Consider the following 17,213-nt stretch of genomic DNA (forward strand, 5'->3'; position numbering starts at 1 on the left):
CCGTGTCAAAAGCTTTGCTAAAGTCAAGAAACAATACATCCACTGCTTTCCCTTCATCCACAGAACCAGTAATCTCCTCATAGAAGGCGATTAGATTAGTCAGGCATGACCTTCCCTTGGTGAATCCATGCTGACTGTTCCTGATCACTTTCCTCTCATGTAAGTGTTTCAGGATTGATTCTTTGAGGACCTGCTCCATGATTTTTCCAGGGACTGAGGTGAGGTTGACTGGCCTGTAGTTCCCAGGATCCTCCTTCTTCCCTTTTTTAAAGATTGGCACTACATTAGCATTTTTCCAGTCATCTGGGACTTCCCCCGTTCGCCATGAGTTTTCAAAGATAATGGCCAATGGCTCTGCAACCACAGCCGCCAATTCCTTTAGCACTCTCGGATGCAACTTGTCCGGCCCCATGGACTTGTGCACGTCCAGCTTTTCTAAATGGTCCCTAATCACCTCTTTCTCCACAGAGGGCTGGCCATCTATTCCCCATGTTGTGATGCCCAGCGCAGCAGTCTGGGAGCTGACCTTGTTAGTGAAGACAGAGGCAAAAAAAGCATTGAGTAGATTAGCTTTTTCCACATCCTCTGTCACTAGGTTGCCTCCCTCATTCAATAAGGGGCCCACACTTTCCTTGGCTTTCTTCTTGTTGTCAACATACCTGAAGAAACCCTTCTTGTTACTCTTGGTATTCTTGGTATTGGTAATTTCAATTGGTATTCTACAACAGTGTGATTAAAACTGCAATTAATCACAACAATTTTTTAAATCATGATTAATTTTTTAAGTTAATCTCATGAGTTAACTGTGATTAATCGACAGCCCTACTTTTAATACAAGTCTACTCTGATTTCCAAAGAGTTGGGAGTGCTTCACTAAGAATGGTGTGAAACATATTGAGATCAATTGGATCATGATTACTGTTGCACAACATAGATTAGTCTTTATCACTGATGCTGCTGTGGGGTAATCCCAGAAGGAATAATTGTTTCATCTGGTTTGGACTGGGCAATATCACAGGAAAAAGAAGAGGCTTCCCCTTCCTCCATGTGCAATCTGCAGAACAACGTGACGGGCTCTCAGTGAAATGTAAGTGGCCTCCCCTTCTAAGTTAGATGCACCACTGAAAGTTGATGAAGTCACACCATTTGACCCAGTGGTGAATTTGGCCCTCCCTGTTTCACACAAGGCATGAGAAAGATGCTGTTAAGATAACAGAGCTGGGGAGAGCAATAAGAGAGAGTTGAAATGGGGTTGCAGATGTGGCTTATGGTTGGTTAGATCAACAGATGGGGGCTGTAAAATCTTAACAGGTGTGAATATTTTATTGTGTGGGCTGGATGCACGCCCACATCATGGAAATAATATCTGGGGTGAATGGCCTGGGTTACTTGTAAAGTTTTGGGCGTGACTATGGCAAAGTCAGATGAAGTACACTTTAGCACAGAGCTATGCCTCCTGGGGAGGTGCTGGGCAGGAAGACCCATCCAGGAGAAGGTGGTGATGACTTTTACTGAACCTGTCTCTTTCTCGACAGGGTCTGCACTGAAAGAAGAACCTGCAACCTCTTCCTCTTCTGATATTTTGTAATAGCCCCCAGTTCATCAGGCCATCACAGACCAAATGCCAGCTGAACTCACCATTTTATACCTTAGACTGAGTATTCCTAGGCTGATACATCTTGTCTGTGTTTCAACAGACTATATTTGTCAGGATAGGAGTGCACATCTTTAGGAGCGCAGCCAAAATGTGAGTGGAAGCTCAATGGGCTGCAAGATAGCAGATGGTTCTGATTTAGTCGCAGCTTTAGGCACTGACTAAACTATTCTGGCATGGGGGATTCCCACTGACTTCACCCCAAAAAAAGAGAAGCATGGAGCCCCATTAATTTAAAGCACAGAGGGACTTTTTCCTTGTTGCTCTTTTTTAAAAGGCCCTCTGAAGTTAAGGTGACCAGCTGTCCTGATTTTATAGGGACAGTCCGATATTCAGGGCTTGGTCTTATATAGGCGCCTATTACCCCCCACCCCGTCCCAATTTTTCACACTTGCTAGCTGGTCAGTCTGTCTGAAGTGCTACTATCCTTGGTCCAAATACAATAGACAGAGAGGGAGAGGTTAGGCCGAACTAAATACTGAGTGTAAAACAAACATGGGGAGACCCAAACAGTACTGATTACATCACCCTCCTGATCCCTAGTTGGGTGTTGGCACCACATATGATAAAGGCACACACCCACAGAGTCCAATGAGATCATAGCAGACAGTTCTAGTTCCACCTAGATCTTCTGTGGTCTGCTATGAAATGCACAGGGGCTGTTTGGAGCTATGCTCTGGATTAGCCTAGGATCTGCCTGATTTGTAGGGATTTTGTTAGCCCTGGCTAAGCCACTTCCCCGTAGAGGAGTGCCTACTCCTGATGAGGACTGCACTGTTCCTCTTGGTCAATTACAACACTTGGTTATTTATTTTATTAAAAAATAAACCTCTAGTTTTTCTACTAATTCACCTCTCTGTGCCAGTGCTTGTCCTTGGAGGGCATAGATAGATGCAGTGTGTTGGCAGGCACTGAAGAATTCAGCATTCTCAGAAAGGTCGTATATACAAGTCTACAACTCTTCTCCTCTAGCCTAACAAAGAATGTGACCATAAGCAAACCAGGTGCAGCAGCCAGAGCTGCATGTAGACAGTGAGGATATGCCATTTTGACTCTGCACAATCTAGACTGCATCTCTCTGCTCACTTTTTCCTCATACTGCACATGCCTGGGATCCCCCTTAAATTGTCATACCCTGTTTAATTGTTAGTTTCCCTCTGCATCCCATCTTCACCCATAGATAACCTATTTTTGCTCAAATGACATAATTAATAATACTTTGCTGTTCTTTCATCCAAGGAGCTCAGAACATTTTCCACAAATCAACTAGTTAAGCTTTACAACACTTCTGTACGGGTAATAAAGGATTTATAGGGATCACTTCATCTGCCACAGAAATGCAGTTATCTCCGGCGTGGGACGCAAGAGCTGTTTGACAGCATACAGCAATATTACACTACAGTGTAGGGCAGGAAGTGAAGGAGAATCTTGTAACATTTGTAACCGCAGGAGGAATTTAGTTAGCAGTTCACCTAATTGCATTGCAAATCATTCGTTAACAAGGTTCTATTCCTCCCCTGTTTACCCTTAAAAAGGTACCTTAGCTTTGCCACTAATCTATACTGACTGGTTAATTTAACTAATCGTTTCTACCCTTTGTAATGACCTTGCTATTATACATTATAGCCCTTAAAGAGAGCTGTTGACAAGAAACCCCATATCCTCTATCAACTGGACTCAGTTAAGGTTAAGAGCCATAGGGAGAGAGAATGCTCTGCATTTCTGCAGCGGTCACTATGCTCATCCATGCCATAATCATAGACAGATTAGCAGTCACATCCCAGAGCTGCTCAAGAAAAATACAAGTGCAACACATACTTTATGGGTGAATCTTCAAGTAACAAATATGCTGCAGCAATAATTGTCTAGTGTGGCTGCATTGTTCCCCTTGCAGCGGCACACTACAACCAGCAGATGGAACTAACAGACCATTGATGGCCTTTTAATTCAAAGGCAGCACAGGAAAAATGGAATGGTCAGAGATCCAAAACACTGAAATAAATGTGTTCACACAACCTTTTGTGCCAGTTTAACTAAATCAATCCCTAAGATAAACCAGCGCAAGCTGCGTGCTGAGAAACTGATACAGTAGTTCCTGGCTTCTTGGTATTTTAACTTTTGGGCTTTTGAAAAGCAAGTTGGAGGCAGGCTTTGTATTTTGTTTTTTTAAAAAGGAGGAATAAAGCATTTGGGAAAATGCTACTTTATCAGTACTGCCAACTCTAAACATCCAAGAGTCAGCCCCGCCTCCCCCCCCCCCATCATGACTTTGTCCTTAAAATCATGATATTTTAAAATATATATATACATTGAGTTCTTTTTATTTGCCTTCTGGTTTATGAGAATTTAGGCCATATTTTCAAGCTCTCTGCAACCATGAGGGCTTAATAAAAAGAGAACTGAGATTCTCATGTAATTACGTGTCCCAGGGCCTGGAGCTTTAAGTTAAATACCAAATAATATGAGACTCATGATAATACTGCAAGAGTTGACAACTGTTTTGTTTTAATACAGCTCTTCCCCTTTTGCTCCATTGAGATGTAGAAAAACCTGTAACACCTCCAAGGCTAGGCCTGGTGGAAGGTATGCTATATCTGGGCATATAGCATGTGAAATAAGTCCAAATGAGCAGACAGAGATGCACTAGCTCTTTCGTTCATTCAGTCTAGGCAGGTGGGTCCTCCTTAGGTGTAGTTTCTGTGCTTCTATGTTGTCCGATCATAAGCCCTTCCCCCTTTTAAATTACATTTGATGCAAAAATAGCTCATCCAAGTAAAGAGAAGAGGTATCCCTTAATCATATTCTTCTGTCCAGCTGGAGCCTCTTTGTCTTCCAAGTATTCATTTGGATGTGACATTGAGTCTGAGAGTCAGGGGCCTGGGGAAATGGCCTCTGAAATGACTGGTAAACATTCGAGAAGAAAATGAAAACTGCCTTTTGATTGTGCCTAATTCTCTCCTGTGCCAAAAGTAAACTGAAGAGAGAAAGGTACAAGTGTTATCATGGGGGATCTGGGTAGCTCAGTGCTTCCCCCTACAGTTCCTGGATGTTTATAATATGAGACAGTGGAAGATTATTTCGGAGGGTGGGTGGGAAGAGGCCGTGCAAATGTATATATTGTGGGACACGAGTACCAGATTGAACCTTTCGGTCTCTCCTCCTGACTCATTTGTATCTCAGCATCGACCTGCTATCACTGCAGAGGTCAGGAACTATTTTTGTCTATTGGGTTCATTATGCATAATTCCCTGTGGAGCCGGTCTGAGTTGGTCTCCTTCTATTCTTCAGCAAGGGGCCAAAACACATCTGTTTACCATACCATTAGCACAAGGGGGTTTACTTCTTATTTACAAGTTCTGTAGAATTTTTGTAAGAATCTCCTCAGTTTGCTGTATGTGCCACCTTATTTGTGCAGGAGTGGTTTTTTACAGCTCCTTCTCTTGTTTAATTGGGGTTTGGTCTTGTAAATGATTATTTAATTAATAGAAAAATACAATGTAGCTCCTGATTAATTAAATGCACTCGCATTTCAGGCAGAGATCACACAAGAATTAATATCTCAGGGACCAAATAGACATTGTTCTTAATTAAAATAAAATAATAATAATACCTCTTATATAGCTCGTCATCAGTAGATCTCGGAACACTTTATAATGGAGGTCAGTAACACTAGCCCGGCTCTACAGATGAGGAAACTAAGGTACAGGAGAATTAAAGTACTGCAGCTGGTGTTTGAGTAAGTGAACAGTTTTATTGCTCCGTCTTTGGAATCAGTCCAACACAATAGCCTAGATCTGAGCACTTCTGAACTTTGGGGAGTTTGAAATCTGGATCCAAATGTAACCCTAATAAATAACGGTCTGAGCCTTTACTTATGTCAGTAGACCCTGACATACTTTCATGAGTGGGGGTTATACGATCAGGCTCTAAATAAATATACAAACATATTCATATACTTAGGCCTTGTCCTTATAGGAAAATTGACCACAGGGAATATTCTATTTCTCAAAGCTTTTGCAGAATAACTTATTCTGCAATAACTATGACAGAATTTTTTCCCCATGTAGAGAAGGCCTCAGATTATAAACTCTTGGTCGCAGGGACTATTTAATCATTCTGCATGTGCATAGTGCCCAGCAAAGCTGGGCCCTTATCCCTGACTAGGGCCTTTAGGTGCTACAGCAATGCCAATGATAATAAACAATAACATTATAAAATATATATTTCCCATTCTACACAATCTCTCCTTGCTCTAATACATTCATTCCTTGGCTGTAAACTGTAGCTTAATTATTCCACGATATTTTCTATGGGAAACTGCTATTTCCTTTTGTCTTTTTTTAAATGCTCACTTTATTTTAGAGTGAGTGACAGGCAGGCAGGGCCAAATCTATTCCTGACAACAGTGAAGTCCCTGGACCAGATCTTCAGCTAGCGTAAATCAGCATAGCTCCACTAACGTCAACAGACCTATGCCAATTTACACTTGCTGAGGATCCAGTTCTATGATATAGATCTGGCCCACTGTTTCAAAAAAGAAATGGTAACAACTCTGACTTCTTCTTAAACAAACTGTACTTGTCACACAATGACAGAATGTATGTTATGTCGCCCTCCGGTGGCTGGCCCAAAAAGAACAACAACCTACCAATGCTACTAGCTAACGAAGTTATTCCTTTAGCTCAGTGGTTTTCAAACTTTTTAGGCTGTGTATCCCTTGCCAAATAATGTAGCCTGCTGCATACACCCAACTAAGATAGGGTCATAATATACCCATGAAAACAGAAAAGAAAAAAAAAAGTCTGTAAGGGATAACATGATGTATTGTTCACAAATACAGGATTTTTCTCACGTACCCCCTGACAAGAGCATGAGTATCCATAGGGATACGCATACCCCAGTTTGAAAACCACTGCTTGAGTTCAAGTGGTAGAGGTCTGTGCTGCAGTACTAAAGGAAATAGGTTCAGATTCTGCTGATGTCCCTTGTATGATGCTGGTACATAACTAAGCCAAGAGTTTTAAAAGTGACCAGAGATTCTGGTGCCCAACCTGAGTCACATTAAAGGGATCTAAGTTTCGGGGAGTAGTCCTCAACCCTATCAGAAAATCAAGCTCCTTTAAAGCATCTTAAGTTGAACACCCAAAAATGGAGGTAGTCAAAATTACTAGTCACTTTTGAAAATCTGGGACTGACTTTATTAATACTTTCTAAAACAGGATCAGTAGGGAAAAAAATATCATTCCTCAGATCAAAAGATTCTGTTCTCCCCTCGAAGCATGCGAGCAACGCTTTGTTGGCATTAATGATTGTTATACACATTAGTTTGAGAGGTACTGAAAGTGTTAGTGAAACTGTCCAATGTTTAGTCTTCTATATTGAGATCTTTATCTTGAACTATTTTATGCTCCAAAGACTCACTTGCATCACAACACACTATCTCTAAGTATGAGTACCTTCTGTGGATCCTATAGTGCCAAGGCACAGCAATGTCTACATATCTGGATGTATATAAGAAAAGGTTTCTATGGCTCTCATTGTTCTGAACTGGGAAATATTTTGTCTTGATTTATTTATACTGCCTGCAAGAGTTCTATTAAAACTGATATACAGTTAGCTCTATCTGTCTGAGCTCCCTAAATCAAAGGCTGCCGCCATAACACTGTGGCAGCCTTGTGATCTCATTGTATTTTGTAAGCTAAGCAGAGTAAAGTCTTGTCTAGACTTGAAGAAACACATCTAAGAAAAATTCAGGTGATGCAGGAGGCAGTGTTGAAGATTCAGTAAGTGGCAGTTTTCTCTCTGAGTCAATATTGAACCAATGCTCCAGGGTTCTGTTAAGGGGCACCATTAAGTTGTAGGAGGGTACAGTCTTTTGGATTCAATGTAAAACGGAGGTCAATGAAAAAGTCCCACTGCATTTTCTGCAAGGGTACAGGAGTTACCTAGAGATTGTCCTGAATAAAACACCCTGGCTCTAAACACCCTTGAGTTTGGGTAAAGTTTGGATCTGTATCCAGACTTTGCAGCTCAGGCCCAACTATTCTGTAAACACTGGTGTTCGGTCCAATTACCTGAGGAGTTACATTCTGCCCCAGGTGAATGCAGCATAAGAACCTGAACAGAACAGAATAAACGACACATCTGATCATTTTCACTCCTTGCTCTGAAATGTGTGCACTATTCAATATCTACCACATTCCACCCCACCTAATGACTGGCAAAGTCATTCCTGTGCATAGACAATTTAAGACCTATGGGATGAAAGATTCTAGATAAATAAGATATTGGGGTATGTTTAACATGGTAGTTTAAACTGGTAGAATAAAGCCAAGAGTCAAGGGGATGCTAATGAGAAGAATTATATTAACTAAGTGTATACATAAAATATAAAGGGACACCTATCCAAGGCTCTAGACACCCTGTGTAATGGTGTGGAGGTCACCCCAGTCTGCCTCCTGAGGTCAAGCATTTGTGCCTACCTAAATTTCCCCTCACGTAGGGCATAAGCAAGTCCAAGCAGGTCTTTCTAGTATTAAAGAGTGCCCTATGTGGAGGGTCTCATTTATTTAACTGAAAAGAACACCACGAAAACATAAATGAAAGCATCAGTCAGCTACTCCACCAGAAACTCTCTGCCTCTGGATTAATCAGTCTAATGTCTTGCCTCTGTAGCCATGGAGCTCTCTCGGGGCTGAATTACCTGCCTGTAGTTTGGGCCTCTGCTGGGCATTCAGCTGGATGCCACCCTTCCCCCAACAGCGCATCGCTCTTTTCAGAGTCTGAGAAAGTGGGACTTTTCTAAAACACTTATGAATCCCATAAGTGTCTCAGTTTCCCTCTGCACTTTACATTGTAAAAAAAAAAAAAAAAAAAGTTTGTCTCCTACTAAACCAGCGCAGGAAGCATGAAGTGAGGGGCCACCTGGCTGTCTGGGTCATTAAAAAACTGGCTCAAACCTTCCCCGAATCAACACAGCATTCAGCAAGACAAAGAGATGCTCAGGGACTGAACCATCAACACCTAACAGCAGGAAACCCCAGCAGGCGGGACTTATGAACTGAGCTGGAGAACCAGGTGTCAGGTGAGTGGAAGAAGGCGGCTTTTTGGAGAAACTCAGGAGCTGGGGGGACAAGGTGGGGAATTCATCACAGCTTGGCTGTTTCATCATGGCACTGGTTGACCAGGATGGACTATGGCTTCACTCAGTGGTCCCCAAATTGTGGGGTGCACCCCCCCCTAGGGAGCACAGAAGAACATCCCGGGGGTGTGGAGGGGCCTGGGCCAGCTCCCACAAGGGATAAAGAAGGGAGCACCACTCAGCCCTACTCTGCCCCAGCTCTCCTCCGACCCCACTCTCAGGCCCCAGCTCCCAACTTGCAGCTGCCAGCCATGGCCTCCAGCCTGGCTGCAACTCCACTCCCAGTTGGAGGGCCCCAGAAACATTTTATTATTGGTAAGGAGGGGCGGGGGATGGTGAGAGGAAAAGTTTGAGGACCACTGGCTTAATTTCTGCCTCTGTGCTAATTGAAGGACTGTAAGAATCTGTGTGCTCCGTAATTAATAAAGCTTTGAAAAGGCTGCCGGTGTCACTGTAAACACTGACTGGGAGCACTGTGCCCAGAAGGGCACAGTACAAGCCTCCCTGCAGGAGTCTGGCTCAGCTGGTGCCAAAGGCCCAGCCTTGGAGGCCACAGGCCTGTCCTGGAGAACTGTGTGGGTTCTTGGGACCCGGCCCGCTAAACGGGTCACTTACCAGCTGGGCATAGACCAGACCCTGTGATTCCCTGACACTGAGCAATTCCATATTCGCTTCTCAGGAGGTTGCGTGCCCCGTTTGTTCTCCTGGGCTGCTCTGGTCCCTTGCCTGGGAGCACTTTTTCTCTGGGCCTGTCCCTCTCCCTGAACATCTGTTCACCAGGGAGACAGCACTGGGAGTAGCTTCCTACTCAGCTCCCCTGAGGAGTCTCTCTCCTCAGGAGCTTCTTCTGTTCTTGCTTCCTAACTGAGCTGAGACCTCCTAAAACTTTATTATGCCCAAGTGTTCCTTAACTAACTAACTGCTGCCCAGTCACCTAGATAATTAACTACTCACAGTAGATCTGGGTTTCAGAGTAGCAGCCGTGTTAGTCTGTATCCGCAAAAAAACAGGAGTACTTGTGGCACCTTAGAGATCTGGGTTGGCTCACTCTCCTGAGCAGAGCTTGTCACAAGTAGGCAGGGTGCCTGACTCCCCACTTCCCTCCGCCCCTGAGAGTATGTGTCTACCCTTCAGATAGACACCAGTGGCTGACCTGCGCTGACTCGGGCTCACAGGACACAAGCTAAAGGGCTGTTTAACTGTGGTGTAGATGTTTGGGCCCTAGGACCTTGTGAGGTGGAAGGGTCGCAGCCAAGCCCGAGCATCTGCACCACAATTAAACAGCCCCTTAGCCTGAGCCCTGTGAGCCCACATCGGCTGGCAGCTACCCTGTACCACCCTGCTATAAATTATGAAAACAAAATTATATCATGCATCAAACACCAACTCCTTCCTCCCCCACACACACACCTGATTTCTCCCTAAGGTCCTTCTCCACAGCAGCCCATGTAAGTAGATTTGTCTTGCATTGTGTCCTGAAGGGCAATAGTGCTCCCCTCTCTTTTAAATCAAGGAGTATAATTATACCCAGCACTCAACATCTTCAAAGCTCTTAAGCATTAGTAATTAGCCCCCACAAAGCACTGCAGAGGTAAGTATTATTTATCTCTATTTTACAGATGGGTAAACTGAGGCACATCTACTTACATGTGCTTACTTACATGTAAGTAAACTGAGGCACGGGGAGGGGAAATGACTTGCTAAAGGCCAAAGCATGTGCTAGTGTCAAAACCAGCATTAGAACTGGACCATCGTCATATGTTCAATCAGGGATGTGCTAGGGATAGACACTGGCTAGAGAATTTCCTTACTGGCCTTCTTTGAAATGCTGCATGTCAAAAGGAGATATACCAGGGGTACTTATCCTGTTTCTACTCTAATTAGATTGTAAGCTCTTCTGGGGTCTACCTTAATCAGGGCCTGTAGACCCTACTGTAATACAAATGTGATAAACAATAGTAAAAACTCGGGCAATCTTTTAAACTGTGCCTAGCATTCTACAGAATAAGCATTACCAACATTCTTATAAACTTTTAGACTTGTTGAACTAGTTACATCTTGTTTCCTTGGTTTTAATATTGGTTTCTTCTTATCTCATTGTTTATTCAGAACCACCAGTAAAGGATATGGGGAGACAAATTAGTTTATATATGTAGGGAAGCCTTTTTTTTTTTTTTTTTCAAACTTGTATATGGAATTTGGATGCCTATCATAAGTACGTATGTCAGAAAATTGGGCCATGCATGACTAAATTTTATGGAGATTTTTGCATCCAAATATCACACTGGGTGCATAATGCAGCCCTCCATATGCATTTTGTATCATAACCATATTAGAGAATGGTGCTGGTAAATTTAAACCAGAGCATGCTTAAAATCTCTTTTATGGAACATCAAAGAAACTAATTAAATTGTTTTGATTTCCCTTTTGCATTTACAGACTCGGCAAAATGACAATGGAATGGGAATAGCAAAGAAAGCGTCAGGCTCTCTGCACCATTGCCCTGTTTGGTTTCGGTTTATGAATCTCCCAGGGAAATACAGGCAGGAAATGGTTCTTTATTAATATTTTATAGGATTCCTGCCAATTGTTTTTAAAAATGCAATCAGCGCTGTGCATTTTACAGTATTAATATCAGCCTTTTACAGACTAGGGAGCTCCAGCTGCAGGCTCAGCATTGGTATGAAATGATCCATCAGACAGTTGGGTTCCTTAGGCTTTGGGAGTTTGGGTGGCAGCGTTGCACCCCCAGAACTGCACTGTTGGCTGATTTCCAAAACTCAGAAGACAGAGAATCATCACTGGTTTGTATGTGCAGGTTCCATTCAATAGGAACTGAAGCTGCAAAGAGAAAGTGATAGTAGAAGGTGAGCAGTCCTCAGAAAGGGCCTAATCCTGTTGGAATTACTCAGGCAAAACTCCCACTGAAGTCAACGGGCCCTTACTTAGGTCCAAATAACCCGCTACATGGGAGGGAACTGCGGATGGGCGAATTACCAGGTTCCCCTCAGATTCCTCTGAATTCTTCCATCAGTGGAGGGGTTGTTGGGGATTGTCCCTGCCTTGACAAAGAAAAGCAGGGGATAAAGTTAATAACCCCTCAAGTGCCACTGGTGTCCCTTCCTCTTTGTGGATACCTGTGACCATGTGAGAACAGTGATGCAAAGACTGCCGATCTCTGTCTTTTCCACAGGAAAAGGGCAAGACCTGGGTACATTTAGTTCTTTCCATCCAAGAATCACATGGAGATGTTCAGTTTTTACTCATTGCAATACCTGTTGTCTCCAGAGGGAGTTGTTCCTAAGTAAGGACTGCCTAGTGGGAGTTTTGTGGGAGTGACAAGCACAAAATCTGGCCAGTAATAATTAGGCCTGGGGAAACCTCACGGTATTGGAGCTTTCGCAAACCTCTTATTAGATTTTGGGTTCCCAAAGCCAGTCCGAGTTCTTTCCTACACTGTAACTTAAACTCATGAGGATTTTTCAATTAAAAAAAATAAAAGTAGCCTGTAGTCTGTATTAGGGATAGAGAACCTTCACCCCAAACTTCCCTTCTCCAAAAACAGACTCACAGAAGGGGGTATCTGATACACTATGTTGATATTTTAATTTGGATTTCTTTCGCTTAGCTCTGGTTGTAGGCAGTGAGAGTAGTGTGCATGTATCTAATGACAGAATTGGATTGAATAGTATTTAAAGATATGAAACCATGGAAACTACAGCATGATTATAAATAAAGGACATTGCAAGGATATAACTGCCAGGTTACCGATAATTTTAAAAACTAAATGGTCAGTCTAAAATTTGTCTGACTTTAACCCCCAGCCACTGGTTCTTGTTATGCCTTTCTCTGCTAGATGAAATACCCCTTTAGTACCTGGTATTTTCTCCTCATGAGGATACTTATACACTGTAATCATGTCACCTCTTGATTTTGTTTTTGATAAGCTAAATAGATTGAGTTTTGAGTCTCTCACTGGTAAGCCATTTTCTCAGAATTTAACAATTCCTTACCATTTGATATTGGCTGATAAAGCAAGCTTTGATAAGAGTGCTGGGGCTTGGATACATAGAGCTACTGCAATATAGAAGGCCTTTTTAATGACTGTAGTTTAGACTAAATAAAATAAAGTCCTTGCAAGGCTTAGTGGAAACATTGGTATTTTAATAACTAGTGTCCTCTTAATAATTATCTTTTGATACTGCTGTGCGCAGAGACTAAATGCAAATGAGCAAGACTCTGTTGGATGGGAAACAAAAGTTTATTGTAAGCCACAAGCTGCAGTAATATTGTGTCAGTTATTTTGAGATTTGAAGCCCACACTAAAAATAAAATAGTTGAGCGATGGAGAATATTGAGCCGCTTCAATGTCTACAGAAGCACCAGTGAGGAAAATTCCTGATCCCATTGAGATGTGTGTGTGAGGCGAGTGAGAGAGGGATTGATTCCCTTCCCTACAATGGTTCACTCTTGGGGTGATCCTCTCCACAGAATGGAAAGGGCTATCCTGCCAGTGTTCAGATTTGTGTGGGGCCTGTCAGGCTGTCCCTTAAGCTCATTCAATTGCAAAGCAAATACTGATTGGAGACTCATGGGAAAGCACTCCCATGCCATGGGATTAGCTAGCAAACTGATCTCTGTCCCTGCTCCAGTGAACTATCTGCATCTGTTAAAGCACAGGACAGGACTGCCAATGGTGGCAATAACAGCAACTCTGATGGCAAGTTGGGTCAAGGAATAAAAGATACCCTAACTGATCAAAGCTACCGGTATCATTCAGATGTAACCTACAATTAATCAAAGGACTGTATTTAACTCCACGGAAAAGTAGGTAAAATAGATCAGGAAAAAAGTCAAATAATTTAGAGTACCTCCTTATGGGGCATAACAGATTAAATTCAAATTGTGTTAGTCAACATGCATCACTTATCCACATCTCCCTATAATTTCAGTAAATGCTTGTATTTGCAGTCACAATTAAATTCTATTAGTAGCTCCTGAAACTAAACCTTTGGATTAAGGAACCTTCTGTAGTACTGATGGGGCTAAAGCAGAAGATCCTTGAAAGATTAAGTGCAGCTGGACCTCTCTGCATCAGGACACTTGAGAATGAAGCATATTTCTACCAGACAAATTCAAATTTTAAAAGCACTTGTATTGTATTGGGAGTTATGTTTGTAATGGATTTTATGACTGTGTTGTAGTTATTTTTATTATTTGTATTTTGGTATTGCCTAGAGACCCCAGCCCCAGTTTGCTAGCTGCAGTACAACCTTGGTCATGTCCCAAAGAGCTTATGATCTAAGTATAAGATGAGATAATAAATTGGTTGATATAACAGAGAGACTAGGAGTACAAGATCAATGAGATGAGATGATCAACATGATAAGCAGCGGTTACAATACACCAGCCAACTTTTGGTAATTATTTTTGTTGGCATCATATATTCGTAGATTCCAAGGCCAGAAGGGCCCATTGTGATCATCTAGTCTGATGTCCTATATATAACACAGGCCACAGAACTTCCCCAAAATAATTCCTAGAACAGATCTTTTAGAAAAATATTCAATCCTGATTTTAAAATAGTTAATAATGGAGAATCCACCATGACCCTTGTCAAATTGTTCCAATGATTAATTACTCTTACTGTTAGAAATGTACACCTTATTTCCAATCTGAATTTGTCTAGCTTCAACTTTTCCAGCTATTGGAATACGTTATACCTTTCTTTGTGCAACTGAAGAATACATTATTAAATATTTGTTCCCCATATACGTACTTATAGACTGTAATCAAGTCATCCCTTAGCCTTCGTTAAGCTAAATAGAGTGCGCTCCTGGAGGCTACCACAATAGGGCATGTTTTCTAATTCTTTAATCATTCTTGTGGCTCTTCTCTGAAACCTCTTGAATTTATCAACATCCTTCTTGAATTGTGGACACCAGAACTGGACAGTATTTTGTCCAGTGGTTGAACCAGTGTCAAATACAGAGGTAAGCTAACCTCTCTACTCCAACTCAAGATTATCCTGTTTATGCATCCAAAGATTGCATTCACCCTTTTGGCCACAGTGTCTCACTGCAGGATCAAATTCAGCTAATTATCCATCACAATCTCCAAATCTTTTTCAAAGTCACTGCTTCCCAGAATAGAGTCCCCCAATGTGTAAGAAAAACATTTTTTATAGATGTATACACTTACATTTAGCTACATTAAAATGCATATTATTTGCTTGAGCCATTTACCAAGCGTTCCAGATCACTCTGAATCAGTGACCTGTCTTCATTATTCCCCCAATTTGCGTCATCTGCAAACTTTATCAGTGAATATTTTATGTTTTCTTCCAGATCATTAACAAAAAAAGGTTAAATAGCATAGGACCAAGAACAGATTCCTGAGGGATCCCACTAGAAACAGTCCCGTCTGTTGATGAGTCCCCATTTACAATGACATTTTGAGACCTATCAGTTAGCTAGCTTTTAATCCATTTAATGTTTGCCATTTCGGCATGTAAATAGGGTTTAAAAGTAGTAACCGTTTAACCTATTAAAATTCTATTGGTTAAACAGTTAACCGTTAAGGAGTTTGCATAGGCGGGGAACTAGGGGAGGGGGTGCTGCAGCACTCCCATATTTTACGCAGGGCTCCGCTGCTGGCCCCGTGCCTGGGGTTCTGGCTGGGGCCAGCCGCCAGGAGGCTGGGTGGCAGTGGAGTTTAATAGTTAACTGAAACCGATAAGACTGATGCTTATTGGCTACTGGTTAAAGTTTTACATCCCTAGTGCCATTAAATGTATCTTTCTAGTTTTTTAATCAAAATGTCATGCGGTACCAAGTCAAATGCCTTACAAAACTCTAATTGTATTACATCAACGTTATTACCTTTACCAGCCAAACTTGTAATCTGATTTAAAAAAAAAAATCATGTTAGTTTAACCAATCTGTTTTCCATAAACCTATGCTGGTTGGCATTAATTATATTACCTTTCTGTAATTCTTTATTAATTGAGTCCCATATCAGTTGCCCTGTTATCTTGCCTGGGATTGATGTCAGACTGACAGACCTACAATTACTTGGGTCATCCCAGTTACATTTTTTAAATATTGGCACAACATCAGCTTTCTTCCAGTCTTCTGACAATCAACATTAACAGTCAAGTGAGTGCCTCACCCAACTCTTTTAAAACTCTTGGATGCAATTTATATGGACCTGATTTGAACATGTCACTTAAACAGGTGCTGTTTAATATCCTCCTGAGATACTAGTGGAATGAAGAGAGTTTTATTACATGATATGACTACATCTTTTTTCTCCAAATACAGAACAGAAATATTTCTTTATTCATGACCTGTAAACTTCTGGTTTTTAATGTTTTATTAGTGGAGATAAAGCAAAGCATCGTTTTTACTAAATATTTTAATCTGACTCTAATTTGTGAGGTCCCCTAGACTATCGTACAACACAGTCCCTCTCAAAAACTCAGCATCTGAGAGACCTTGGTCTACATTCACAGCACACACATTTGGATGTGTGGCATGGTCACAGCTGTATTTAAGTTATTGCTGTTATGACTCCTTTGGTGATTAGAGGTAAAAACTGCTGAAATCTTAAGGCCTCACACTCTTCAGTTTAAATAACTAGAGGAGAACAGTGTTCTAGATTGCTTCCACTCCAAAAAAATCACAGAGAGCTCCTCACTTTGTATTTTGACCCCACTGATACGGTAGGAAAAGATATTGCACTGGCAGAAAGATGGCCTGGATAATAAACTACATCTTTTCCTTCCCTACATTCTTTTTATTGTACAACACTTAGCACAGAGGGACCCAGTCTGGTTCTGGTATTTAAGGGCTACCACAATTACTGGAGTTACTTCTGCTATAAATGTTAAATAAAAATAATATAATAATTTGATTTATACAAACACCTGCTTCTTCTCAGCTCAGCCTCATTTGCTACTTGAAGTCAGAAGGCTGAATTTATGTTAGCAAAATCATTTCCCTGTCAATCTCTATCCTAATCTGATATTGGGAGGATTACCCCTTAGAAAGTGCTGTATTGCCAACCCCATGTGTTCAAAAAGCATGATTCAGCCCCCCCCATAATGAGATTATTTTTAAATCCCATAATTTTTTAAGACAAATAAATTCTGAGTTCTTTTGATTTGCCTTCTGGTTTCTGAGCCTTGAGGGTGCACTTGGATTACATTTTCTACTACAGTGAAGGCTAGAAAATACTCCACCCCCCACTTATAAATGAAAGCTAGGAGTCTCAGATAATCACATGCCTCCAGAAGCTAAGGCATTAAGATAAACAACAAATATTGCAAGTTTCACTATAAAATGGTGAGAGTTGGCAGCACTTGAAGTGTGGGGTGAAAAATCCCTGACCTCCCACTCCATCAGATACATAGGGCTG

General features: G+C 41.7%; 1 protein-coding gene and 1 long non-coding RNA gene across 3 annotated transcripts in view; one reads left to right on the forward strand and one right to left on the reverse strand.

The window, feature by feature from the left end:
- P2RX1 (purinergic receptor P2X 1) overlaps window positions 1-3,827 on the forward strand; it is a 38,415-nt gene extending 34,588 nt beyond the window's left edge. Inside the window, exons 12-13 of the mRNA XM_073315811.2 lie at window positions 1,019-1,087; window positions 1,536-3,827. Of these exons, the coding sequence (XP_073171912.1) occupies window positions 1,019-1,084 (66 nt within the window). The 3' untranslated portion in view covers window positions 1,085-1,087; window positions 1,536-3,827. The remainder of the gene's footprint in view (window positions 1-1,018; window positions 1,088-1,535) is intronic.
- Window positions 1-17,213, reverse strand: part of LOC140899771 (uncharacterized) — a 137,620-nt gene that overhangs the window by 119,667 nt on the left and 740 nt on the right. The window lies entirely within an intron of this gene.

This window comes from Lepidochelys kempii, chromosome 17, assembly GCF_965140285.1.
Source record: "Lepidochelys kempii isolate rLepKem1 chromosome 17, rLepKem1.hap1, whole genome shotgun sequence".
In the NCBI taxonomy this organism is placed as follows: domain Eukaryota; kingdom Metazoa; phylum Chordata; order Testudines; family Cheloniidae; genus Lepidochelys; species Lepidochelys kempii.